This window comes from Hyla sarda, unplaced genomic scaffold (assembly GCF_029499605.1).
Source record: "Hyla sarda isolate aHylSar1 unplaced genomic scaffold, aHylSar1.hap1 scaffold_230, whole genome shotgun sequence".
Lineage (NCBI taxonomy): Eukaryota > Metazoa > Chordata > Amphibia > Anura > Hylidae > Hyla > Hyla sarda.
The window spans coordinates 127,039-141,148 of NW_026608980.1; the positions used below are offsets into that span (position 1 = coordinate 127,039).

The window sequence follows — 14,110 nt, forward strand, 5'->3', positions numbered from 1 at the left end:
GAGAGTATACAGGACACTAGCACCATGAGCAGTACTATAGAGAGTATGTGGAGTTTGGGTGTAATCCATATACAAAATGATTACCCCTATATAAGGACACCGGACTCTTACCGTTCCACAGCAGCCTCTCGTAGGAGTCCTTCCCTCGGGTGAGAATACTGGAGAACTTGTTGTGGGCGTCCACGTCCCCGAGATCATCCGCCATGTGACACATCATACACACCGCCGCCAGCCAGAGACCCCCGCAGTACGAGCTGAGACACACAGTGTAATATACAGGTAGTCACTATATACAGGTGATCTACTGACATCACTATATACAGATAATATACAGGCATCACTATATACAGGTGATCTACTGACATCACTATATACAGATAATATACAGACATCACTATATACAGGTGATCTACTGACATCACTATATACAGATAATACACAGGCATCACTATATACAGGTGATCTACTGACATCACTATATACAGATAATACACAGGCATCACTATATACAGGTGATCTACTGACATCACTATATACAGATAATACACAGGCATCACTATATACAGGTGATCTACTGACATCACTATATACAGATAATATACAGGTACTCACTATATACAGGTGATCTACTGACATCACTATATACAGATAATACACAGGCATCACTATATACAGGTGATCTACTGACAACACTATATACAGGTGATCTACTGACATCACTATATACAGATAATATACAGGCATCACTATATACAGATAATATACAGGCATCACTATATACAGGTGATCTACTGACATCACTATATACAGATAATATACAGGCATCACTATATACAGGTGATCTACTGACATCACTATATACAGATAATACACAGGCATCACTATATACAGGTGATCTACTGACATCACTATATACAGATAATATACAGGCATCACTATATACAGGTGATCTACTGACATCACTATATACAGGTGATCTACTGACATCACTATATACAGATAATATACAGGCATCACTATATACAGGTGATCTACTGACATCACTATATACAGATAATATACAGGCATCACTATATACAGGTGATCTACTGACATCACTATATACAGATAATATACAGGCATCACTATATACAGGTGATCTACTGACATCACTATATACAGATAATACACAGGCATCACTATATACAGGTGATCTACTGACATCACTATATACAGATAATATACAGGCATCACTATATACAGGTGATCTACTGACATCACTATATACAGATAATACACAGGCATCACTATATACAGGTGATCGACTGACATCACTATATACAGATAATATACAGGTACTCACTATATACAGGTGATCTACTGACATCACTATATACAGATAATACACAGGCATCACTATATACAGGTGATCTACTGACAACACTATATACAGGTGATCTACTGACATCACTATATACAGATAATATACAGGCATCACTATATACAGATAATATACAGGCATCACTATATACAGGTGATCTACTGACATCACTATATACAGATAATATACAGGCATCACTATATACAGGTGATCTACTGACATCACTATATACAGATAATACACAGGCATCACTATATACAGGTGATCTACTGACATCACTATATACAGGTGATCTACTGACATCACTATATACAGATAATATACAGGCATCACTATATACAGGTGATCTACTGACATCACTATATACAGGTGATCTACTGACATCACTATATACAGATAATATACAGGCATCACTATATACAGGTGATCTACTGACATCACTATATACAGGTGATCTACTGACATCACTATATACAGATAATATACAGACATCACTATATACAGGTGATCTACTGACATCACTATATACAGATAATATACAGGCATCACTATATACAGGTGATCTACTGACATCACTATATACAGATAATATACAGGCATCACTATATACAGGTGATCGACTGACATCACTATATACAGATAATATACAGGCATCACTATATACAGGTGATCGACTGACATCACTATATACAGATAATATACAGGTACTCACTATATACAGGTGATCTACTGACATCACTATATACAGGTAATATACAGGCATCACTATATACAGGTGATCTACTGACATCACTATATACAGGTGATCTACTGACATCACTATATACAGATAATACACAGGCATCACTATATACAGGTGATCTACTGACATCACTATATACAGATAATATACAGGCATCACTATATACAGGTGATCGACTGACATCACTATATACAGATAATATACAGGCATCACTATATACAGGTGATCTACTGACATCACTATATACAGGTAATATACAGGCATCACTATATACAGGTGATCTACTGACATCACTATATACAGGTGATCTACTGACATCACTATATACAGATAATACACAGGCATCACTATATACAGGTGATCTACTGACATCACTATATACAGATAATATACAGGCATCACTATATACAGGTGATCTACTGACATCACTATATACAGGTGATCTACTGACATCACTATATACAGATAATACACAGGCATCACTATATACAGGTGATCTACTGACATCACTATATACAGATAATATACAGGCATCACTATATACAGGTGATCGACTGACATCACTATATACAGATAATATACAGGCATCACTATATACAGATAATATACAGGCATCACTATATACAGGTGATCTACTGACATCACTATATACAGATAATACACAGGCATCACTATATACAGGTGATCTACTGACATCACTATATACAGGTGATCTACTGACATCACTATATACAGATAATATACAGGCATCACTATATACAGGTGATCTATTGACATCACTATATACAGATAATATACAGGCATCACTATATACAGATAATATACAGGCATCACTATATACAGGTGATCTACTGACATCACTATATACAGATAATACACAGGCATCACTATATACAGGTGATCTACTGACATCACTATATACAGGTGATCTACTGACATCACTATATACAGATAATACACAGGCATCACTATATACAGGTGATCTACTGACATCACTATATACAGGTGATCTACTGACATCACTATATACAGATAATACACAGGCATCACTATATACAGATAATATACAGGCATCACTATATACAGGTGATCTACTGACATCACTATATACAGATAATACACAGACATCACTATATACAGATAATATACAGGCATCACTATATACAGGTGATCTACTGACATCACTATATACAGATAATATAAAGGCATCACTATATACAGATAATACACAGGCATCACTATATACAGATAATATACAGGCATCACTATATACAGGTGATCTACTGACATCACTATATACAGATAATATACAGGCATCACTATATACAGGTGATCTACTGACATCACTATATACAGATAATATAAAGGCATCACTATATACAGATAATACACAGGCATCACTATATACAGATAATATACAGGCATCACTATATACAGGTGATCTACTGACATCACTATATACAGATAATACACAGGCATCACTATATACAGGTGATCTACTGACATCACTATATACAGGTGATCTACTGACATCACTATATACAGATAATACACAGGCATCACTATATACAGGTGATCTACTGACATCACTATATACAGGTGATCTACTGACATCACTATATACAGATAATACACAGGCATCACTATATACAGATAATATACAGGCATCACTATATACAGGTGATCTACTGACATCACTATATACAGATAATACACAGACATCACTATATACAGATAATATACAGGCATCACTATATACAGGTGATCTACTGACATCACTATATACAGGCATCACTATATACAGATAATACACAGGCATCACTATATACAGATAATACACAGGCATCACTATATACAGATAATATACAGGCATCACTATATACAGGTGATCTACAGATATCACTATATACAGATAATACACAGGCATCACTATATACAGGTGATCTACTGACATCACTATATACAGATAATATACAGGCATCACTATATACAGGTGATCTACTGACATCACTATATACAGGTGATCTACTGACATCACTATATACAGATAATATACAGGCATCACTATATACAGGTGATCTACTGACATCACTATATACAGATAATACACAGGCATCACTATATACAGGTGATCTACTGACATCACTATATACAGATAATATACAGGCATCACTATATACAGGTGATCTACTGACATCACTATATACAGGTGATCTACTGACATCACTATATACAGATAATACACAGGTATCACTATATACAGGTGATCTACTGACATCACTATATACAGATAATATACAGGCATCACTATATACAGGTGATCTACTGACATCACTATATACAGATAATATACAGGCATCACTATATACAGGTGATCTACTGACATCACTATATACAGATAATCTACAGGCATCACTATATACAGGTGATCTACTGACATCACTATATACAGGTGATCTACTGACATCACTATATACAGATAATACACAGGCATCACTATATACAGGTGATCTACTGACATCACTATATACAGATAATCTACAGGCATCACTATATACAGGTGATCTACTGACATCACTATATACAGGTGATCTACTGACATCACTATATACAGGTGATCTACTGACATCACTATATACAGATAATTTACAGGCATCACTATATACAGATAATATACAGGCATCACTATATACAGGTAATATACAGGCATCACTATATACAGATAATATACAGGCATCACTATATACAGGTGATCTACAGACATTACTATATACAGATAATATACAGGCATCACTATATACAGGTGATCTACTGACATCACTATATACAGATAATATACAGGCATCACTATATACAGGTGATCGACTGACATCACTATATACAGATAATATACAGGCATCACTATATACAGGTGATCTACTGACATCACTATATACAGATAATATACAGGCATCACTATATACAGGTGATCTACTGACATCACTATATACAGATAATATACAGGCATCACTATATACAGGTGATCTACTGACATCACTATATACAGATAATATACAGGCATCACTATATACAGGTGATCTACTGACATCACTATATACAGGTGATCTACTGACATCACTATATACAGGTGATCTACTGACATCACTATATACAGGTGATCTACTGACATCACTATATACAGATAATATACAGGCATCACTATATACAGGTGATCTACTGACATCACTATATACAGGTGATCTACTGACATCACTATATACAGATAATATACAGGCATCACTATATACAGATAATATACAGGCATCACTATATACAGGTGATCTACAGACATCACTATATACAGATAATATACAGGCATCACTATATACAGGTGATCTACTGACATCACTATATACAGGTGATCTACTGACATCACTATATACAGATAATATACAGGCATCACTATATACAGGTGATCTACTGACATCACTATATACAGATAATATACAGGCATCACTATATACAGGTGATCTACTGACAACACTATATACAGATAATATACAGGCATCACTATATACAGGTGATCTACTGACATCACTATATACAGGTGATCTACTGACATCACTATATACAGGTGATCTACTGACATCACTATATACAGATAATACACAAGCATCACTATATACAGGTGATCAACTGACATCACTATATACAGATAATATCCAGGCATCACTATATACAGGTGATCTACTGACATCACTATATACAGATAATACACAGGCATCACTATATACAGGTGATCTACTGACATCCCTATATACAGATAATATACAGGCATCACTATATACAGGTGATCTACTGACATCACTATATACAGATAATATACAGGCATCACTATATACAGGTGATCTACTGACATCACTATATACAGATAATACACAGGCATCACTATATACAGGTGATCTACTGACATCACTATATACAGATAATATACAGGCATCACTATATACAGGTGATCTACTGACATCACTATATACAGATAATATACAGGCATCACTATATACAGGTGATCTACTGACATCACTATATACAGGTGATCTACTGACATCACTATATACAGATAATACACAGGCATCACTATATACAGATAATACACAGGCATCACTATATACAGGTGATCTACTGACATCACTATATACAGATAATATACAGGCATCACTATATACAGGTGATCTACTGACATCACTATATACAGGTGATCTACTGACATCACTATATACAGGTAATATACAGGCATCACTATATACAGGTGATCTACTGACATCACTATATACAGATAATATACAGGCATCACTATATACAGGTGATCTACTGACATCACTATATACAGATAATATACAGGCATCACTATATACAGATAATATACAGGCATCACTATATACAGGTGATCTACTGACATCACTATATACAGGTGATCTATTGACATCACTATATACAGATAATATACAGGCATCACTATATACAGGTGATCTACTGACATCACTATATACAGATAATACACAGGCATCACTATATACAGGTGATCTACTGACATCACTATATACAGATAATATACAGGCATCACTATATACAGGTAATATACAGGCATCACTATATACAGGTGATCTACTGACATCACTATATACAGGTGATCTACTGACATCACTATATACAGGCGATCTACTGACATCACTATATACAGGTGATCTACTGACATCACTATATACAGATAATATACAGGCATCACTATATACAGGTGATCTACTGACATCACTATATACAGATAATATACAGGCATCACTATATACAGGTGATCTACTGGCATCACTATATACAGGTGATCTACTGACATCACTATATACAGGTGATCTACTGACATCCCTATATACAGGTGATCTACTGACATCACTATATACAGATAATACACAGGCATCACTATATACAGGTGATCTACTGACATCACTATATACAGATAATATACAGGCATCATTATATACAGGTGATCTACTGACATCACTATATACAGGTGATCTACTGACATCACTATATACAGGTGATCTACTGACAACACTATATACAGGTGATCTACTGACATCACTATATACAGATAATACACAAGCATCACTATATACAGGTGATCTACTGACATCACTATATACAGATAATATACAGGCATCACTATATACAGGTGATCTACTGACATCACTATATACAGGTGATCTACTGACATCACTATATACAGGTGATCTACTGACATCACTATATACAGGTGATCTACTGACATCACTATATACAGATAATATACAGGCATCACTATATACAGGTGATCTACTGACATCACTATATACAGATAATACACAGGCATCACTATATACAGGTGATCTACTGACATCACTATATACAGGTGATCTACTGACATCACTATATACAGATAATATACAGGCATCACTATATACAGGTGATCTACTGACATCACTATATACAGATGATCTACTGACATCACTATATACAGGTGATCTACTGACATCACTATATACAGATAATATACAGGCATCACTATATACAGGTGATCTACTGACATCACTATATACAGGTGATCTACTGACATCACTATATACAGGTGATCTACTGACATCACTATATACAGGTGATCTACTGACATCACTATATACAGATAATATACAGGCATCACTATATACAGGTGATCTACTGACATCACTATATACAGGTGATCTACTGACATCACTATATACAGGTGATCTACTGACATCACTATATACAGATAATATACAGGCATCACTATATACAGGTGATCTACTGACATCACTATATACAGGTGATCTACTGACATCACTATATACAGGTGATCTACTGACATCACTATATACAGGTGATCTACTGACATCACCATATACAGATAATACACAAGCATCACTATATACAGGTGATCTACTGACATCACTATATACAGATAATATACAGGCATCACTATATACAGGTGATCTACTGACATCACTATATACAGGTGATCTACTGACATCACTATATACAGGTGATCTACTGACATCACTATATACAGGTGATCTACTGACATCACTATATACAGGTGATCTACTGACATCACTATATACAGATAATACACAAGCATCACTATATACAGGTGATCTACTGACATCACTATATACAGATAATATACAGGCATCACTATATACAGGTGATCTACTGACATCACTATATACAGGTGATCTACTGACATCACTATATACAGGTGATCTACTGACATCACTATATACAGATAATACACAAGCATCACTATATACAGGTGATCTACTGACATCACTATATACAGATAATATACAGGCATCACTATATACAGGTGATCTACTGACATCACTATATACAGGTGATCTACTGACATCACTATATACAGGTGATCTACTGACATCCCTATATACAGGTGATCTACTGACATCACTATATACAGATAATCTACTGCTCCACACACTAGGTTATATCCCTATATACAGGTAATCTACAGCTCCGCCCACACCAGGTGATATCACTATATACAGGTAATCTACAGCTCCGCCCACACCAGGTGATATCACTATATACAGATAATCTACAGCTCCACCCACACCAGGTGATATCACTATATACAGGTAATCTACAGCTCCGCCCACACCAGGTGATATCAATATATACAGGTAATCTACAGCTCCGCCCACACCAGGTGATATCACTATATACAGCTAATCTACAGCTCCGCCCACACCAGGTGATATCACTATATACAGGTAATCTACAGCTCCACCCACACCAGGTGACATCACTATATACAGATAATCTACTGCTCCACACACACTAGGTTATATCCCTATATACAGGTAATCTACAGCTCCACACACACCAGGTGATATCACTATATACAGGTAATCTACAGCTCCACCCACACCAGGTGATATCACTTTATACAGGTAATCTACAGCTCCGCCCACACCAGGTGATATCACTATATACAGGTAATCTATAGCTCCACCCACACCAGGTGACATCACTACATACAGGTAATCTACAGCTCCGCCCACACCAGGTGATATCACTATATACAAATAATCTACAGCTCCACCCACACCAGGTGATATCACTATATACAGGTAATCTACAGCTCCACCCACACCAGGTGACATCACTATATACAAGTAATCTACAGCTCCGCCCACACCAGGTGATATCACTATACACAGGTAATCTACAGCTTCACCCACACCAGGTGATATCACTATATAAAGATAATCTACATCTCCACCCACACCAGGTGACATAACTATTTACAGGTAATCTACAGCTCCACACACACCAGGTGATATCACTATATACAGGTAATCTACAGCTCCGCCCACACCAGGTGATATCACCATATACAGGTAATCTACTGCTCAACCCACACCAGGTGATATCACTATATACAGATAATCTACAGCTCCACCCACACTAGGTGACATCACTATATACAGGTAATCTACAGCTCCGCCCACACCAGGTGACATCACTATATACAGGTAATCTACAGCTCCGCCCACACCAGGTGATATCACTATATACAGGTAATCTACTGCTCCACCCACACCAGGTGATATCACTATATACAGGTAATCTACAGCTCCACCCACACCAGGTGACATCACTATATACAGGTAATCTACAGCTCCACCCACACCAGGTGACATCAGTATATACAGGTAATCTACTGCTCAACCCACACCAGGTGATATCACTATATACAGATAATCTACAGCTCCACCCACACCAGGTGATATGACTATATACAGGTAATCTACAGCTCTGCCTACACCAGGTGACATCACTATATACAGGTAATCTACAGCTCCACCCACACCAGGTGACATCACTATATACAGGTAATCTACAGCTCCGCCCACATCAAGTGATATCACTACATACAGGTAATCTACAGCTCTGCCCACACCAGGTGACATCACTATATACAGGTAATCTACAGCTCCGCCCACACCAGGTGACATCACTATATACAGGTAATCTACAGCTCCACACACACCAGGTGACATCACTATATACAGGTAATCTACAGCTCCGCCCACACCAGGTGATATCACTATATACAGGTAATCTATAGCTCCACCCACACCAGGTGACATCACTACATACAGGTAATCTACAGCTCTGCCCACACCAGGTGACATCACTATATACAAATAATCTACAGCTCCGCCCACATCAAGTGATATCACTACATACAGGTAATCTACAGCTCCGCCCACACCAGGTGATATCACTACATACAGGTAATCTACAGCTCCTCCCACACCAGGTGATATCACTATATACAGGTAATCTACAGCTCCGCCCACACCAGGTGATATGACTATATACAGGTAATCTACAGCTCTGCCTACACCAGGTGACATCACTATATACAGGTAATCTACAGCTCCACCCACACCAGGTGACATCACTATATACAGGTAATCTACAGCTCCGCCCACATCAAGTGATATCACTACATACAGGTAATCTACAGCTCTGCCCACACCAGGTGACATCACTATATACAGGTAATCTACAGCTCCGCCCACACCAGGTGACATCACTATATACAGGTAATCTACAGCTCCACACACACCAGGTGACATCACTATATACAGGTAATCTACAGCTCCGCCCACACCAGGTGATATCACTATATACAGGTAATCTATAGCTCCACCCACACCAGGTGACATCACTACATACAGGTAATCTACAGCTCTGCCCACACCAGGTGACATCACTATATACAAATAATCTACAGCTCCGCCCACATCAAGTGATATCACTACATACAGGTAATCTACAGCTCCGCCCACACCAGGTGATATCACTACATACAGGTAATCTACAGCTCCTCCCACACCAGGTGATATCACTATATACAGGTAATCTACAGCTCCGACCTCACCAGGTGATATCACTATATACAGGTAATCTACAGCTCCACCCACACCAGGTGATATCACTATATACAGGTAATCTACAGCTCCGCCCACACCAGTTGATATCACTATATACAGGTAATGTATTTCATGCGGTCCTCACCTTGGTCCGGTCATCACCCAACCATCGTACGTCTGATCTGCAAATCCAGAGTTCTCAATCAGACCGTCACCATCCTGGTCAAACCGCAACGCAGTGTCCATGACCGCCTGAGGGGGAGCAACACACCGGTCACATGAGATAGAGGAGGAGTCATGGGACATGTGATATTTACCACACACCGGTCACATGAGATAGAGGAGGAGGAGTCATGTGATATTTACTACACACCAATCACATGAGATAGAGGAGGAGGAGTCATGGGACATGTGATATTTACCACACACCGGTCACATGAGATAGAGGAGGGGGAGTCATGTGATATTTACTACACACCAATCACATGAGATAGAGGAGGAGGAGTCATGGGACATGTGATATTTACCACACACCGGTCACATGAGATAGAGGAGGAGGAGTCATGTGATATTTACTACACACCGGTCACATGAGATAGAGGAGGAGGAGTCATGGGACATGTGATATTTACCACACATCGGTAACATGAGATAGAGGAGGAGGAGTCATGGGACATCTGAGATTTACTACACACCGGTCACATGAGATAGAGGAGGAGGAGTCATGTGATATTTACTACACACCAGTCACATGAGATAGAGGAGGAGGAGTCATGTGATATTTACTACACACCGGTCACATGAGATAGAGGAGGAGGAGTCATGGGACATGTGATATTTACTACACACCGCTCACATGAGATAGAGGAGGAGGAGTCATGTGATATTTACTACACACCGGTCACATGAGATAGAGGAGGAGGAGTCATGGGACATGTGATATTTACTACACACCGGTCACATGAGATAGAGGAGGAGGAGTCATGTGATATTTACTACACACCGGTCACATGAGATAGAGGAGGAGGAGTCATGGGACATGTGATATTTACTACACACCGGTCACATGAGATAGAGGAGGAGGAGTCATGGGACATGTGATATTTACCACACACCGGTCACATGAGATAGAGGAGGAGGAGTCATGGGACATGTGATATTTACCACACACCGGTCACATGAGATAGAGGAGGAGGAGTCATGAGACATGTGATATTTACTACACACCGGTCACATGAGATAGAGGAGGAGGAGTCATGTGATATTTACTACACACCGGTCACATGAGAGAGGAGGAGGAGTCATGGGACATGTGATATTTACTACACACCGGTCACATGAGATAGAGGAGGAGGAGTCATGTGATATTTACTACACACCGGTCACATGAGATAGAGGAGGAGGAGTCATGGGACATGTGATATTTACCACACATCGGTCACATGAGATAGAGGAGGAGGAGTCATGTGATATTTACTACACACCGGTCACATGAGATAGAGGAGGAGGAGTTATGTGATATTTACTACACACCGGTCACATGAGATAGAGGAGGAGGAGTCATGTGATATTTACTACAAACCGGTCACATGAGATAGAGGAGGAGGAGTCATGTGATATTTACTACACACCGGTCACATGAGATAGAGGAGGAGGAGTCATGGGACATGTGATATTTACTACACACCGGTCACATGAGATAGAGGAGGAGGAGTCATGTGATATTTACTACACACCGGTCACATGAGATAGAGGAGGAGGAGTCATGTGATATTTACTACACACCGGTCACATGAGATAGAGGAGGAGGAGTCATGTGATATTTACTACACACCGGTCACATGAGATAGAGGAGGAGGAGTCATGTGATATTTACTACACACCGGTCACATGAGATAGAGGAGGAGGAGTCATGGGACATGTGATATTTACTACACGCCGGTCACATGGCTATAGGGAGGAGGAGTCATGGGACATGTGATATTTACTACACACCGGTTACATGGCTATAGGGAGGAGGAGTCATGGGACATGTGATATTTACTACACACCGGTCACATGGCTATAGGGAGGAGGAGTCATGGGACATGTGATATTTTCTACACACCGGTCACATGAGATAGAGGAGAAGGAGTCATGGGACATGTGATATTTACTACACACCGGTCACATGAGATAGAGAAGGAGGTGTCATGGGACATGTGATATTTACCACACACCAGTCACATCACATGCTATAGGGAGGAGGAGTCATGGGACATGTGATATTTACTACACACCGGTCACATGAGATAGAGGAGGAGTCATGTGATATTTACTACACACCGGTCACATGAGATAGAGGAGGAGGAGTCATGGGACATGTGATATTTACTACACACCGGTCACATGAGATAGAGGAGGAGTCATGTGATATTTACTACACACCGGTCACATGAGATAGAGGAGGAGGAGTCATGTGATATTTACTACACACATACATGAGATAGAGGAGGAGGAGTTATGTGATATTTACTACACACCGGTCACATGAGATAGAGGAGGAGGAGTCATGGGACATGTGATATTTACTACACACCGGTCACATGGCTATAGGGAGGAGGAGTCATGGGACATGTGATATTTACTACACACCGGTCACATGGCTATAGGGAGGCGGAGTCATGGGACATGTGATATTTTCTACACACCGGTCACATGAGATACACACATACATGAGATAGAGGAGGAGGAGTCATGTGATATTTACTACACACCGGTCACATGAGATAGAGGAGGAGGAGTCATGGGACATGTGATATTTACTACACACCGGTCACATGGCTATAGGGAGGAGGAGTCATGGGACATGTGATATTTACTACACACCGGTCACATGGCTATAGGGAGGAGTCATGGGACATGTGATATTTTCTACACACCGGTCACATGAGATAGAGGAGGAGGAGTCATGGGACATGTGATATTTTCTACACAGCCGTCACATCACATGCTATAGGGAGGAGGAGTCATGGGTCA

The 14,110-nt window shown here is 39.1% G+C and overlaps 1 protein-coding gene across 4 annotated transcripts in view; it reads right to left on the minus strand.

The window, feature by feature from the left end:
• The window catches only part of GBA2 (glucosylceramidase beta 2), a 192,648-nt gene that overhangs the window by 52,933 nt on the left and 125,605 nt on the right, over positions 1-14,110 (minus strand). For all 4 annotated transcript variants that reach the window (XM_056553053.1, XM_056553052.1, XM_056553055.1 and 1 more), the window contains 2 exons: positions 11,238-11,344; positions 112-254 (listed from right to left, as the gene is read on the minus strand). In XM_056553053.1, the coding sequence (XP_056409028.1) occupies positions 112-254; positions 11,238-11,344 (250 nt within the window). The remainder of the gene's footprint in view (positions 1-111; positions 255-11,237; positions 11,345-14,110) is intronic.